The sequence below is a fragment of the Pituophis catenifer genome, unplaced genomic scaffold, assembly GCF_029215685.1.
Source record: "Pituophis catenifer annectens isolate HBS135680 unplaced genomic scaffold, rPitCat1.0.hap2 SCAF_6, whole genome shotgun sequence".
Classification (NCBI taxonomy): Eukaryota; Metazoa; Chordata; class Lepidosauria; order Squamata; family Colubridae; genus Pituophis; species Pituophis catenifer.
The window spans coordinates 100513041-100527548 of record NW_027256886.1 but is presented as its reverse complement, the minus strand read 5'-3'; the positions used below and the strand labels follow the sequence as shown (position 1 = coordinate 100527548).

The window sequence follows — 14508 nt, the reverse complement described above, 5'->3', positions numbered from 1 at the left end:
GGCATCTAAGCAAGGAACAGTTGCAAGGGAAGGAGGCAGCTCTGACACTCTTTCGCTGTATCTGTCACCAACCAGCGAGCCAGGCAACCAACGTTCTGGTCCTGTAGGGTGATATTAAAGCAGGTTTAGACAAAAACTCTGATTTCCACGGAGGTTTGGAACAATGTGCCAATCTTTTCTCTTCACCAACGCTGCTTTTGCTGAAAAGATCAAATAAAAGACAGTAGATGGCAGCAAAACTATGGAGATTTTTCCCCCTAAAGTGTCTTATTTTATATCAATATTTTTTACAGATTAAGAAGTTCAGACTTGTTTTCAATTTATTTTCAGAGAGATGCAGATTTACCACTGGTGCAATGTATATTTTGGTTCCTGGATTATTTTAATAACGTTTTTGTTACTGTTCATATTTATGCCACAATGAAATCCTTTTCAAATATTTACTTTCAAACTCCTCATAACTTACACATTATAAAAAAGATTTTCAAACATAGGGCTCATAATAGCTGCTGTCTCTAGATGTCATTAGAGAATTTAGGATTTTTCCTTTTGAGATGTGCCAGCTAGCCCTGCATTGATACATTCAAAATCTCATAGAACGCTTGATACTTATTCTATCAAGCAAGAGAAGAAACGACCTTTTAACAATTAAATTGGTATTTTCATAGTGGGATAAAATTTTGTGCAGTGGGTGGTGTTCATCTACTATCATCATAAGCCCTGGTGGCCCAGTGGTTAGAATGCAGTATTGCAGGCTGACTCTGCCTTCCACTGCCAGCAATTTGATTCTTACCGGCTCAACGTTAACTCAGCCTTCAGTCCTTCTGAGGTCAGTAAAATGAGGACCCAGATTATTGAGGGAAATAGACTGACCCTGTAAACCACTTTGAGAGAGCTGTAAAAGCACTGGGAAGTGGTATATAAGTCTAAGTGCTATTGCTATCATCAATATCCCAATGGATATTGGGATATTGAACATTCTTTGTTTTTCCTTCTGAAAACATTTAGCTTCTCATCCAGGAAACTTCTTCAATTCTAAATTCAGTTCTAACTGAATTTAGAACTGAAGAAGCTTCTTGGATGAGAGGCGAAACATTTTCAAAGGAAGACAAATCAAGAAAGTCCACTTGCTTTTGGGGGAAAAAAAGCATCTTTTGGACAACCATGATCTGAATGATTAAGAACCTCCATAGACCTCATCAATATCCTCCATGAACTGCCACATTATGGGTTTAATAGACATTTGGGCTGATGAAACCCATACAGAAGATATTTGCCTAATGAGATAGCAGACCTACAGCTGGAAGAGATTTTTCATACACAATAAAAGTCCCCGCAGGAGCCTCAGCAGTGATTCTTTGCCAATTAGGCCAAATTGCAGAGAGAGACTATTTTGGCATGATGAACTGTGTGTCAGGGGAATAACGAGCAATCAGATTTATTGTGCTCTAGATGGTTGTCCATCTTGGACAACTGTGATTATGGGCAGTGTACAGTCAGCAAACAAGTAAGCAAGTACAATTACAAATCGCCATCACCAATTGGAACCCAGATTTCTTTCACACCTCTCCAGAGAGGAATACCAATCAACTTGTCCTGAAGTCCTATCGTTCATTTGTTTTTGGTTTCAAATTTTTTGATCAGTTACTTTGCAAAGAACAAGTACGAACATCAGTCAAGACGTAGGCCAGCCGCGTAAGTGTAAAATATGCCAATATTATTGCTTCCATTCAGATTCTGGTTTTGATTATTTTTATTTTTTTCACTTTTGAACTTCGAGTCAGGCTTTACTGCTGGTGACAACATAGTCAAGCTCCTGCAGTTCTCCAGGAGACATTGCTGTAGCTACAGTATATACCGCAGGCCACCCAACCAAACAGAGGAAATAAATGAACTTTTTGCTAATCAGTGAACTAAAGTATGTAGGAAGCACAGCACAATAGCAATGGGGAACTTTAACATCACCTGGGGACAAACTCTGCACCAAGATCAAACAGGTTCCTGACAAACCTAGCAGACAAGGTTGTCTCCCAAAAGGTAGAGAAGGGAACTAGAGGGCCAGCCATACTGGACTGAGTTCTCACTAACAGAGATGAAATGATATGTGAGAAATGGAAAAATAGCCTATTGGACTATCAGCGTCCATAGGCCTCAGAAGGATAGCAGGCCCTAATAAAGCTACATGAACCAAAGTTTTAGATAGAAAGATTTCAAAGTGTATCAGAACTATTTGTAAGCCTGCTGAGCCGTTGCTGTGACAGGTGATTTTGCAAAGTATGTAGTTTTGAAATATATTTGGACATTGAAGGATGAAACTTTTTGAATAGAATATATTTTCCTTTTAGCATTGCAGTAGGTTACCTAAGCTTAACCGATACTTCTTGCACAGAAACACATTGCACACAAGTCCTTCAGAAGCAGTTTTGCCCTACTGCTAAGAAAGATTAGACCTAATAGGATTTGGGACGCTTGTTCTCTCTGTTGCAAAACCAAACCATATTGATTTACTGAGGCAGAAGATGGAACTCACCAGTCACATGTTTTCCCTTATTTTGCTTTTTTACTTCTCTGGGATAAATCCAGCAACTTCAGATTGTGTCACCGGATGCTCCTGTTTCAACGATACACTTGGAAGGTAAGAATATTTGACAATAGTTAATATTGAATAACTTCCTATGGGGAAATTCAGCCAAGGTTTATCATGAAATGGATATATTAATAAGTATTCAGGCTGACAGCCCATCCAGATTTCAATATAGAAGAGGGAAACTTGGATATGATTGATCAGCAGACACCATTCCTTGGTTTTCAGTGGAAATGTTTGCCTGCCAACAGCCAGATTCAACCCAGATGTATATTATTATATGCTTGAAATATATTTATGTGATTTATTCCTGTAATATTGAGAGTAATGTAATATTTTGGATATTGTAGAAATAATGGTTTGTGTTTTATAACTTGGAAATGAAGAATAACCAATATCACTGTTTGGGCTCCAGAGTGAGTGAGGGAAATGAAAACCCACTGGGTTGTATGATACAACACAGAGTGAATTAAAAATGAATGCAAGCAACCCATCACAACATTGTTCTATTTTCTGATTTAATTTTTAGGAGTTTGTTTTGCGTATCAACATTTTTGAGAAAGTTCCCAGAGGAGATCCCTCAAGATATCAAAAAAATAAGAATTGAAAATTCCTTGCTGACCGAATTGTTCCGTGGCACCTTCTCTAATGTTAGCAGCTTGGAATACCTCTGGCTTAATTTTAATAACATCACAGTGATGGATCTAAAAAGTCTTGAGCACCTGAAGGAGCTGAAGGAGCTGAGAATTCAGGGGAACCGTTTGCGTTCAGTACCATGGACAGCGTTCCGAGATACACCAGCTTTAGAAATCCTTGATCTGAAATGCAACAAGATTGATGTCCTACCAGAACATGCTTTACGCTACCTTTCCAGGTTGACCTACTTAGACTTATCTTGCAATGAGCTTACTGTCATCTCCAAAGAAGTGTTCTATAATTGGCCTGTCTACCAAAAACTCCAGCAGCTGGAGAAGAAAGCAGAAACAGTTTCTAGTACCGTCTTGTCTTTGCATGATAACCCTTGGATTTGTGATTGCCGTCTGCGAGGGTTTGTCCAGTTCATCAATTCTATAGGCCCACCTATGGTCCTCATAAATTCCTATTTAATGTGTGCAAATCCTAAATCTAGGGCAGGCAAATACTTCCATGAAGTGGAGCTGAACAGCTGCAGGAGACCTTCTGTGACATGTTCCAAACCAAATATTACGGTGTTTCTTGGAGAAAATTCAGCGTTGACTTGTTTGGTAAAAGCTAATCCTTCTCCAAAGATTTGGTGGAATTATCCATTAAAACACTTACGGGGGCTTAATGGTGAGTATGATTCCAAGCTAAAATATTTAACATAAAATATTCTTATTTTATAACAACTGTGAATTTTGGCAAGTAATTTTTCCTTCCTCTTCTTTCAAATTCTTCTGATTGGTGATTGGTCTCTATACCAATTATGCTGGTTTATTTACCTTATTAATGGGAGAAAATCAATTATTTTACTTCATTGGGAAACTGAGTTGCCAATGTCTAAGGAGATTCTCAGTTATCCAGTTCATCATTGTCCCAAGGTGCTTTTTCAAGAGGCAACTGGACTTTTTTGTTTTTTCTTTGAAGATGAGTGTCAGAGTTCCAAGTAACACCTCCAACGAAAGGAGACTCCGAGGCTAGAAGTTCCTCAAAGTTCCATTTTATTAGAGATGTTATATTGGCACATCTGGGAAAACCAGAATCTGAAAGCTTTCAGGTTTTCCCCACCCAAAAGAAAGTCCTCCCACTCCAGGTGCAGGGCAGGATGTCCTTGACTCTCAGAGAAAAGAATGTTATTATGGCTAGATATCTCCTCAACTCCATACAACCCCGCCTCCCAGTTTCCCACAGCACTAAATGTGGCAGCCTGAAGAACCAAATTAAAAGATGGTTTCCAGGACTGACAATGAGCTGAAGAAGCTTCTTGGATGAGAAGCAAAATGTCTTCAAAGAAAAGCCGGAAAGTTCAATTGCCTCTTGAAAAAGCACCTTTGAGTTGCCAATGCTTAAACACAAAGCCTACCCAAGACCTGAACCATTTTCATACAAGTAAGTCACCCTAAGTCTGCTATTAAAATTAGGACAGAAGTAGCAGATACTTTTTATCAGGATCTCTTCATTTTTATTTGTTTATTATTTATTAAACCAATTTATATAGCTGCCCAATTCACATATAGGTAACTACAAACAGCTTATAGCATTTAAAAATCCAGCACATAAAAAAAGATAAAGAATCCCATCCCATTCTCTCCACACAACTCAACTGGTTCAGCACCATGTTCATTTCTGAGCACCCAAACCAGATTTTTAGGACTTTTGGGAAAAGGAGCAGTCTGGGGGCTCATTTGTACCATGGGATGAATTATGTTCCATAAAGAAGGAGCCACCCGCAAGAAGGCCCCTTTTCATCGTACATCCTTAATCACTAGGACCCATAACATATCCTGCCTTCCCAGTTTTTCTTAGACTTACCCCTTGCTACGTTTGAGCTTTTTAAAGTTTAAAACAGCATAACCGCGGGTTTCCCTATTTTATATTTAGAGCAATCCTATAACATAGATAAGAAAATGTGGTGGATACCTCAGAGTGAACAAAGATTTAAGCCTGAGTCTTCCCAATCTAACTCTGTGCCACTGATTTTTATCACTATAACAACAGAGAGAAAAGCAGTAAATTCAGTGTATTATTACATTGGGCCTCCCTCCCCTTTTGGCATCCCATAAATTATTGCCTAATAAATGTTGTTTCACAACATAACATCCTTCCCTTTTCACCCCTCCAAATCAAAATGTCAGTCACGGGATGCTGGCTTCAAGGCGTAAACTTCATCCGATGCATAATTTTCTTTACAAAAAGTCCCACACTTAGTATTTGTCCTCTGTGACTAAAATAATGAAGTCATAGCAGTAGTGGGTTTCAAATCCCGGCACTACTGGTTCGCTATTGGTAGCGTGCGGTGCTTCTGCGCATGCGCAGAGTGTTTTTGATGATGTCTGGGTGGGTGTGGGCGGAGCCTCCCACTACCACCACTATCGGTTCGCCTGAACTGGGGTGAACTGGGAGCAATGCACCACTGAGTCATAGGTACTGGAAAGTCTTGTCCAAGACCCTGTAAAATCACTGCCTATAAGAATAGGCATGACTGATTTACATAGACAAAGTGTTTGAGACAATAACCTAACTTCTAAATTTCCAACTTAGAGGCCCCTGATTGGATTTAATTGATTTTTTTCCATGTTGATGAACCGTTGATCACTGTGGTAGAGAGTCAGTATAGAGTATATCATCTGCTTTCTTACTTTCACTTTTTTTGAAGTCTGTTCTGTACATTGGCTGTGATAATATTTATCACAGGAACTAAGGATCCTTAACAGTATTGAGCTGTGGCCTTTAAGCACAAGGAAATCATGATTACCTCCAACTGAAATTAATTTGACTTACCTGAAATAAATCCTGTTCGCCTTTCTTCAGCAGCCCTCATACTTTTTCAAAACATATCTGTCCTGTTTCATATTATCGAAAGCTGAAAGGCAGAAACAGATGTATTATGCAGTATTACGTTATTTGTCTTTACATATCTGAGGATTAAAATAGAATCAAGCAAATCATTCAGATATTGCATTTTAGTGACTGAGTCAGGGCACTGTGTGGGGTTTTGTTCCTTGTTTGCCCACCACTGGTGTTAAAATCTTATGTCCAAGTTTGTTCCCAACATAGGCGCAGTTGATTGATGTATTAACCTTATAATGATGATGGTAATGACAATGATGAGCGTGTGGCATTGTAACAATAGTCGGGAGACTGGCAAGCTATTGCAGAGTAGTAGTTTGGCTTACTAGGATACCAGCCCTGTTATAGGACACATTTGTGTGCTTCCCAAAGTGTGCTACAGGAGGGCAAGCTGGCTTCCCATCAGAGAGGAAGATGAACGGCTCTTCCTGCAGCATCACCCAATGCCCCCTCCCTTCCAGGATCTGCATCTCAAGCAGGCATCACAACCAGGGAAGTTCAGAGACATCAGGAATCTGACTGCCTGCACAGAGCACCAGCTCACCTCCCCACCGAAGTTGTACCTATCTATCTACTCACATAGAACATGCTTTCAAACTGTTAGGTGGACAGAAACTGAGGTAAGTGATAGGAGCCCACCCTGCCATGCAGTGCCTGGACTCGAACTGCTGGAGCTGAAACTGTTTCTCAAAAGTCATTAAGTCACTGAGCCACCATGCCTGATTATGGGTGTGGATAATTATGATGTGGGATATTCGCACACCCAACTGTCAACTGTCAATCAATAGCCCAAACGATAACTGTAATCCATTTGGATTTTTTTAAAAAATGGGAGACTGCTGAAATAAGCAGACATAATAGATTGGTACACAAACCTCATTGGTGAGCAAAAAAAAAAGTTGTCAAAAAAAGGAATAAGAACCAGGTGTAATTACTGTGTATAGAAGTATCAGCAGCCTTGACATTGAGTAAAACTTGTATGATCAGCTAAATTCAGGAACGCCCATCTTCTATCGAGGTCTGGTTATTTTCAAGACTGCTAACTTAGAAAAGAATGTGTCCATCAAAAAAGGTTTGGAAGAGACGGCCTACTTGGGAACTAATAATCCTCACTTATTTCTGCAGAGGTGTAAAACCTGATTCTGGGAGAGAGCTTTTGGGAGAGGTCTGTTTCTGATTGGTAGCATCGTTTTTTAAAAAATTATATATCATATTTAGAAACTGCCCATCTCCCTCATAGTGCAAGTCTGTTATAGTTGAAGTAGCTTTTTTTGCTCTTTTTAATCCTTGTTGATGAAATACACCAGTCAGAGTTAGTTGGAAAAGAGCAGCATAGAAATGTTAGCACAAAACAAAACAAAACACAAAATTTTATTGATTTAGGTTTTTCACAAAAAACCTAAATCAAGTTGCACCATACTCTGAAAGTTGTTATGGTTGGGCTTTTTTTCTTTCCTTTGTTTATTGTTTATTTATTGATTAGATTTGTATGCTACCGCTCTCTCTACCAAGCGACCTGGCTTTCAAAAATGGTTGCTTGTTTACAGTCAGGTAGTTATGTTGTACACATCTAATATACAGTACTTGGAAAATAAACATATTCATCTAACACTTATTGATGTTACCCAGTTTGGGAAATGAAACATCTGCAAGAAAACAGCCAAGCTCAGAGCACCGAGGACCCTTCATGTTGATCCTTTTCCCAATCCCAAACCAATTTTGAAGATGGCTACCATGCATTCCATAGGGTTGTTATAGTTGAACATAGAAAATTTAATTGCTTGTTTCCACTCTCTTTCTGTCTTTCTTTCTCTAGTTTCTATTACTCACATGAGCGAAGAGTCTTTCAAAACAGAACTGGTGATTCCTTCAGCCCATCTTATGGATGAGGGGAATTATACATGTACAGCTTCCAACTTCCTTGGCAACTCCTCGGCTACCACAATGCTGGACATTCTGGCTCCTCAACTAGCGACACCATCTTATTCTTCCTCAATCATAGATGAGAAGGCCTATATCAACTTGCAGATTGCCAAGCAGACGGTCTACGGGATTACTCTGGAATGGTATACCGTGGCTGAAAATCCGGAGGAAACCTGGTATACCCTCCATTTTGGCAAATACGATGAGGCTAAGAAAGACATGGTTTATATTGGTCCTGGGATCAACACATACTCCATTAGCAATTTGCTCCCTGTTACCAAGTACGAAGTGTGCATAAGTCTGAGGAAGCAGGTGCCCCCAAAGAGCCAGTGTATTGTGTTTGTGACAGGAAGTGACATCAGTGAATTGGAACAGAGAGGGCAGATGATCCATATCATTGTCGTTATATGTGCCATGGTATTGGTGGTCCCTGCTGGGATGTACCTATGTACTTCAGAGGCCAGGTGCAGCTGCAAAGAGAAATGTGCTAGCTGCTGTATCAAGAAATGGAGCACAAACATCAAAGGCGCACCTACAAAAAGCAAATTTGATAGTTTGCCAGGAGGCAGTGAAGAAGGGCTGTGCCACCAAGACTCCAGTGATGACCAGAAGCAGCAGAAGGAAAGCAAGGAGAAAGAGGAGAAAGCAAAGAAGCGGGCGGCTGAGGGTCAAAACAGCGCTGATCTCTATTAGCTATTATCCATCCAGGCCCCCACCAGGAGGAGAGATGGAAGCTTTCCATCCAGACGAATCAGTAGATAGATAGTTAGATTGATGGATGAATCAATTTAACTTGTGTGCCTCCTCAATAATGAAGCAGCAGGAGGAGGAGAAGCAGGAGGAGGAGGAAGAGGAGGAAAAGGAGAAGGAGAAGGAGAAGGAAGAAGAGGAGGAAGAAGAGGAGGAGGAGGAAGAGGAGGAAAAGGAGAAGGAGAAGGAGAAGGAAGAAGAGGAGGAGGAAGAGGAGGAGGAGGAAGAAGAAAAAGAGGAAGAGGAGAAGCAGGAGGTGGAGGAGGCGAAGAAGAAGAGAAGGGGAGGGGAGGAGGAGGAGACATAACATTTCAGATTTAACAATTGTTTATAACAAAGATAAAAAGTTTGGATAGTGGATGTGACACTAACTGGAGACAGTAGAATAGAAAGTCACAAAATCCAAAGACCTACAAAGAGAAGTAGAATGATTGTGGCAAAAGCAATAAAAGATAGCACCAATAGTGATGGTGTCTTGGGTGCAATCCCAGTCCATCAGAAGCACCACTTGAACCCTGTTGACTAAATCACCATCCATCAATTGCAAAAGGCAGCTTTACTTGGAACAGCTTATATCCTGTGATGATACCATTATCGCCATCAAACAAGAACAACTTGTCTATCCCGGGTCCTTGGGAAGGACTCGATGATAGGCGGGTAAAAAGACCACATCCCATATAAATCCTGTCTGCTGTATCTGGCTGACTAGGTGACCAACCACCACCACCACCACCACCACCACCACCATCATATCCAACAACACATTTGGGAAGGACGAAACAAAGTCCATTAACAGCCATAAAACATGAAACCAACATCGGGCCAGTTGGAATAGCCAAGTTTTGAAAGAATTGTGAGACTGAAGGTTGTATGGATTTACAAGAAACACAGTTTTGTAGTTGAAGTCAAAGAGGGAGGCTTAGTTTCCAGGCCCCAAAATATGGTGAGACCTGGAAGGAGCAGATGACCTAGATCAGCGAGTGAGAATGACAATAGTGTTGACATACAATGACATACAAGTTCCAAAAATTACAAAACCATAAAAGGAATGACTGTAATCTGGTATAGTTGCTGATACGTTGAGCTAGGAATGAGAAGATGTACAATAGGTTCAAGTCAACTCTTTGCAGAGCAAGCTCACTTGTGACATTGTTTCTCAGCTTGTGTTATAGGATTGTTGCGGGGACTAAGTAAAAAGTGATTCCCACATAAGTTACCTGAAACATCTGCAGAAAAGCAGGATCTGAATGAATCCATAACAAGAGCAATGAAAAAAACCTAAACCAATCAAGGCTACTAATAGACAAAGGAATAACAGTTTTCATTGCCCAACAAGAAGAGCTGACATTTTGGCCATGTGATTATAACAAGCAATTTACGAAGCAAGGAACCATAAATGCTTATGGATAATCATATTTATTTATTATTTATTTATTTATTATATTTCTATACCGCCTTTCTCCCGTAGGACTCAAGGCGGTGTACAGTCAAGAAAAATATAGACACACAAACATCATAAAATTGCTAATTAAAATTGTTACTTAGTTTGGTCAATTAAATAAAACCCAGAATTAGATAACATTTAAAAAATCATTTGCATGTTTGTATGTTTAGCCCTGCCTGTTGGAACATCAGGGTCTTGAGGGCACGGCGGAAAGCACGGAGATCAGGGATATTCCGTATCTCCAGGGGCAGTTCATTCCAAAGGGTTGGAGCCCCCACAGAGAAGGCCCTCCCCCTGGGAGTCGCCAGTCGACATAATTTGACTGACGGTACCCTGAGTAGTCCCTCCCTGTGAGAACGAACTGGTCGGTGGGAGGCTATTGGTGGCAAAAGACGGTCTCGTAGGTACCCAGGTCCTAAGCCATGGAGCGCTTTAAAGGTGATAACTAACACCTTGAATCGCACCCGGAAGACCACCGGGAGCCAGTGCAGCTCGCGTAGGAGAGGTGTTACATGGGCGTAATGAGCTGCGCCCATAATCACCCGCGCGGCTACGTTCTGGACCAGTTGGAGCCTCCGGGTGCTTTTCAAGGGGAGCCCCATGTAGAGAGCATTACAGTAGTCCATACGGGAGGTAACTAAGGCATGAGTGACTGTGCGCAAGGCGTCCCGATCCAGAAAGGGACGCAACTGGCGGATCAGGCGAACCTGATAAAAGGCACCCCTGGCCACGGCCGTCAAATGATCTTCTAAAGATAACCGTGAATCCAGGAGGACACCCAAGTTGCGGGCCCTCTCTGTGGGGAGCAAGATCTCATCCCCTATTGTCAGTGATGGTACCAGCTGACTATACCGGGACGCCGGAAGCCACAGCCACTCGGTCTTGGAGGGGTTGAGTCTGAGCTTGTTTCTCCCCATCCAGATCTGCACGGCCTCCAGGCAATGGGACATCACAGCAAGGGCATCATTGGGGTGGTCTGGGGTGGAGATGTATAGCTGTGTGTCATCAGCATACTGATGAACACTCACCCCAAAACCACGGATGATCTCACCTAGCGGTTTTACATAAATGTTGAACAGAAGGGGTGAGAGGACTGACCCTTGCGGCACCCCACAAATAAGGTGCCTCGAGGTCGACCTCTGCCCCCCTGCCAACACAAACTGCGAACGGTCAGAGAGGAAGGAGGAGAACCACCGAAGAACAGTGCCCCCTATTCCTAACCCCTCCAGCCGGTGCAGTAAGATACCATGGTCGATGGTATCAAAAGCCGCTGAGAGATCTAATAGGACCAGGATAGAGGAGCAACCTCTGTCCCGAGCCCTCCAGAGATCATCCACCAATGCGACCAATGCCGTTTCTGTGCTGTATCGTGACCTGAAGCCCGACTGGAACGGATCCAGATAGACAACTTCATCCAGGTATCGGGGTAGTTGTCGCGCCACCACACTCTCAACAACCTTCGCAACAAAGCGAAGATTGGAGACTGGACGATAATTTGATAATATAGCCGGGTCCAGGGAAGGCTTCTTGAGGAGGGGCTTCACAACCGCCTCTTTCAAGGCGGCGGGAAAGACACCCTCACTCAGAGAAGCATTTATAATCCCCTGGAGCCAGCCTCGTGTAACCTCATATGGTTGCAAACTGGTTGTGTTCCTTGACTTTTAGAGATGTATGTTCACAGACTGGATTACTAGATTAATGGGAAGAATGGGAGGTTAACTGTACTGTTTATTTTTATTGTAACAGTTTGTTTTCTTGCATAAAATTGGATTTGGAAATACTCAGGAATATGACCACAGAAACTTCTAATAACTACATTGGAACATCAAGAGAAAAAAATGGTTCAGTAACATTTTGAAGGATTGAAATCCTCTTTCTTAGGAAGAAAACTGTTCTGTGCAGAAATTGCTCACAAATTCAGTAGGATGCAAGATCAAAGCAGTAATGGATGGCATAAGGAGAGGTTCTCTTGAAAGGTAAATTGTGCCGTTTGTCCTTTGCTTTGTTTATGCCTATCCACATTGGATTTACTGCTCTAATATAAATTTGGGGAGTTGATAACACATCTCCATCAGTATCAAAGGCCTTCAAGGTACAGTATGGATCCATATTCACAGCTGCTCCACATGGAGTCCACTAATTAGATCTGATAGCTGTCTTCAAGATGGGAATATCATGGAGAACAGGTTAGTTGCATTGACTCATATTTGAAAATCATGGAGTTGGCGTGCCAAGCTCCTAGAGAGACATTCTAGATACTCTGTAAATTTTTGTCCAATGAGAATGCTTCTTGAAGGCACCATTTCTGCCTCCCTTGCTGACCTAACTCAACTAGTATGGTCCAATGGAACATCGTAGACTTCCAGAGCTGTTATATTTCTCCCTTGCAAATCAGGTCAAGCGTTTTAGCTACAGGATGTACACTTACTTTAGCCATTCTAGTCAACTTGCCCTAGGAACTGTTTATGAACAGTATAAAGCCAATGTATTAAACGAATGTATTAAACAGCAGAGGACATTCAGGGTACTTGCTATAGAAAGCATCAAGCACAGACAACCTTCTTTGTCATTGCAACATATTGATGCTTAAAAGCAAATATATAAGCCTAAACCTAACCCTTTTAGACATAGATCCATACATGCCAAAAGAGATACACCAAACCCTCCAAACAGGAGGGCCTCTTTGCTCCAGAGATTTCTTCCCGCAGAAGCCATCTATTATTACCTCTGAGAAACAGAAGTTCCATCTCTACTTTGTGCCCCTCCTGCCAGGATCAAAGAAGTTCTGCAAAGGTTTGGCCAGCCAATTCAGTGGTGAAATTCAATTTTTTTTTAATTTTGTGGGCGTGGCTTGGTGGGCGTGGCTTGGTGGGCATGGCAGGGGAAGGATATTGCAAAATCTCCATTCCCACCCCACTCTGGGGCCAGCCAGGGGTGGCATTTGCCGGGTTTCTGAACTACTCAAAATTTCCACTACTGGTTCTCCAGAACTTGTCAGAACCCGTTGGATTTCACCCCTGAGCCAATTCATAATCATTTTGGTCCATGAAAAAGTAAAAAAATAAATAATTGGAGGGAACTTCACAGATCCTTTGCATTACATCTATGTTAAGCCACTGTAGGGTCATCAGCTTTTTGGCCCAACCTAGGAAAAAATTAAGAGAAGAATACATTTCTATGAGGGTACAATAGAAACGCAAATGAAAAGATTGCAGAACATGCTTTTTATTTCTAAGCTCCAGTCATTGTTTTTCTGAATAATAATTCTCCAAGTTCATTTTACAATCAAACCATGGAAATACAAAAGAGAAACAGATCAAAGCCATCCAAACACCAGCAAGAGAACCGACATCAGAAGTATGTTTAAAAATAGGATGCTTGTTTGAGTTTTAGACTACAGAAGCAATTTCTTTGCAGTCTTTTGGGTCTCTCCCCAAAATGCCTTTGTATACAATTCTTTCATAAATTTCTATATATACCTGATCTCCAGGCAATTTTCCTGCTTATACGGTATATCAAATATCATCTTGAATTAAATCTGAAACATTTCACCCACTTATGTTGAAAAAAACAATACATATAAATTGTGATTACTTTTGGCAAGAGTTTACATTCCTTTCCCTATGAATTGTAGTCACTTTTCTAAGGCCAATCAACAAAAGTTCACACCAGGGATTTCTTCTCAATCCGACCTTCTCTTATTATGGGCCTCATTATATCCCCCTTCCAAACTGTTATCTAGATCAAGGCTTTCCAGATTTGGCAACTTGTGGACTTCAACCAGGGGACTTCAACTCCCAGAATTTCCTACCCAGCATGAGGAATTCTGGGAATTGAAGTCCATAAATCTTAAAGTTGCCAAATCTCTGTTCTAGATTATATGTTGTAAGCCCCTCAGAGCCTTTTGGACTCCAACAAATCATCATCATCATCATCATCATCATCATCATCATCATCATCATCACCATCACCATTGTAATTGTCGTCGTCATCTTACTGATGTTTTTTCACCCTAACCCTGAAGTTGCTAAAGGATTGTGAATTTAGAAATGCAACCTATTTGGACATTGCTACATTGGGTAAACCTAAACTAATTTAATAGCTTCTTAATTATTGTCCTTCTTAGAGATGCCTGCTTCAATAAGTCATACATTTTCACATCCAGAGCATATATGTGATAGTAATAAGTCTTATTTAGCCGAAAAAAAGCCAGCTAATTAAAAAAAAAATCAATGTTTTTTATGGTTGAAGTTGAAGTTTTGAGGACATAGTTAGAGAA

At 41.1% G+C, this 14508-nt stretch overlaps 1 protein-coding gene across 1 annotated transcript; it reads left to right on the top strand.

Annotated features, from left to right (window-relative positions):
- Positions 1 to 2519: 2519 nt before the first annotated feature.
- LRIT2 (leucine rich repeat, Ig-like and transmembrane domains 2) lies at positions 2520 to 8728 on the top strand. The gene is made up of 3 exons (XM_070946130.1): positions 2520 to 2635; positions 3114 to 3895; positions 7929 to 8728. The coding sequence occupies exons 1-3, from the start codon at positions 2520 to 2522 to the stop codon at positions 8726 to 8728; spliced, it is 1698 nt and encodes a 565-aa protein (XP_070802231.1).
- The last annotated feature ends 5780 nt before the right edge of the window (positions 8729 to 14508 follow it).

What these genes read in the sequence shown, in the direction of transcription:
- LRIT2 (XM_070946130.1), top strand. Translation starts at nt 2,520, where the DNA reads ATGGAACTCACCAGTCACATGTTTTCCCTTATTTTGCTTTTTTACTTC. An exon ending in TTCAACGATACACTTGGAAG is followed by an intron (nt 2,636 to 3,113) that starts GTAAGAATATTT and finishes TTTAATTTTTAG; the next exon opens with GAGTTTGTTTTGCGTATCAA. An exon ending in ACACTTACGGGGGCTTAATG is followed by an intron (nt 3,896 to 7,928) that starts GTGAGTATGATT and finishes TTCTTTCTCTAG; the next exon opens with TTTCTATTACTCACATGAGC.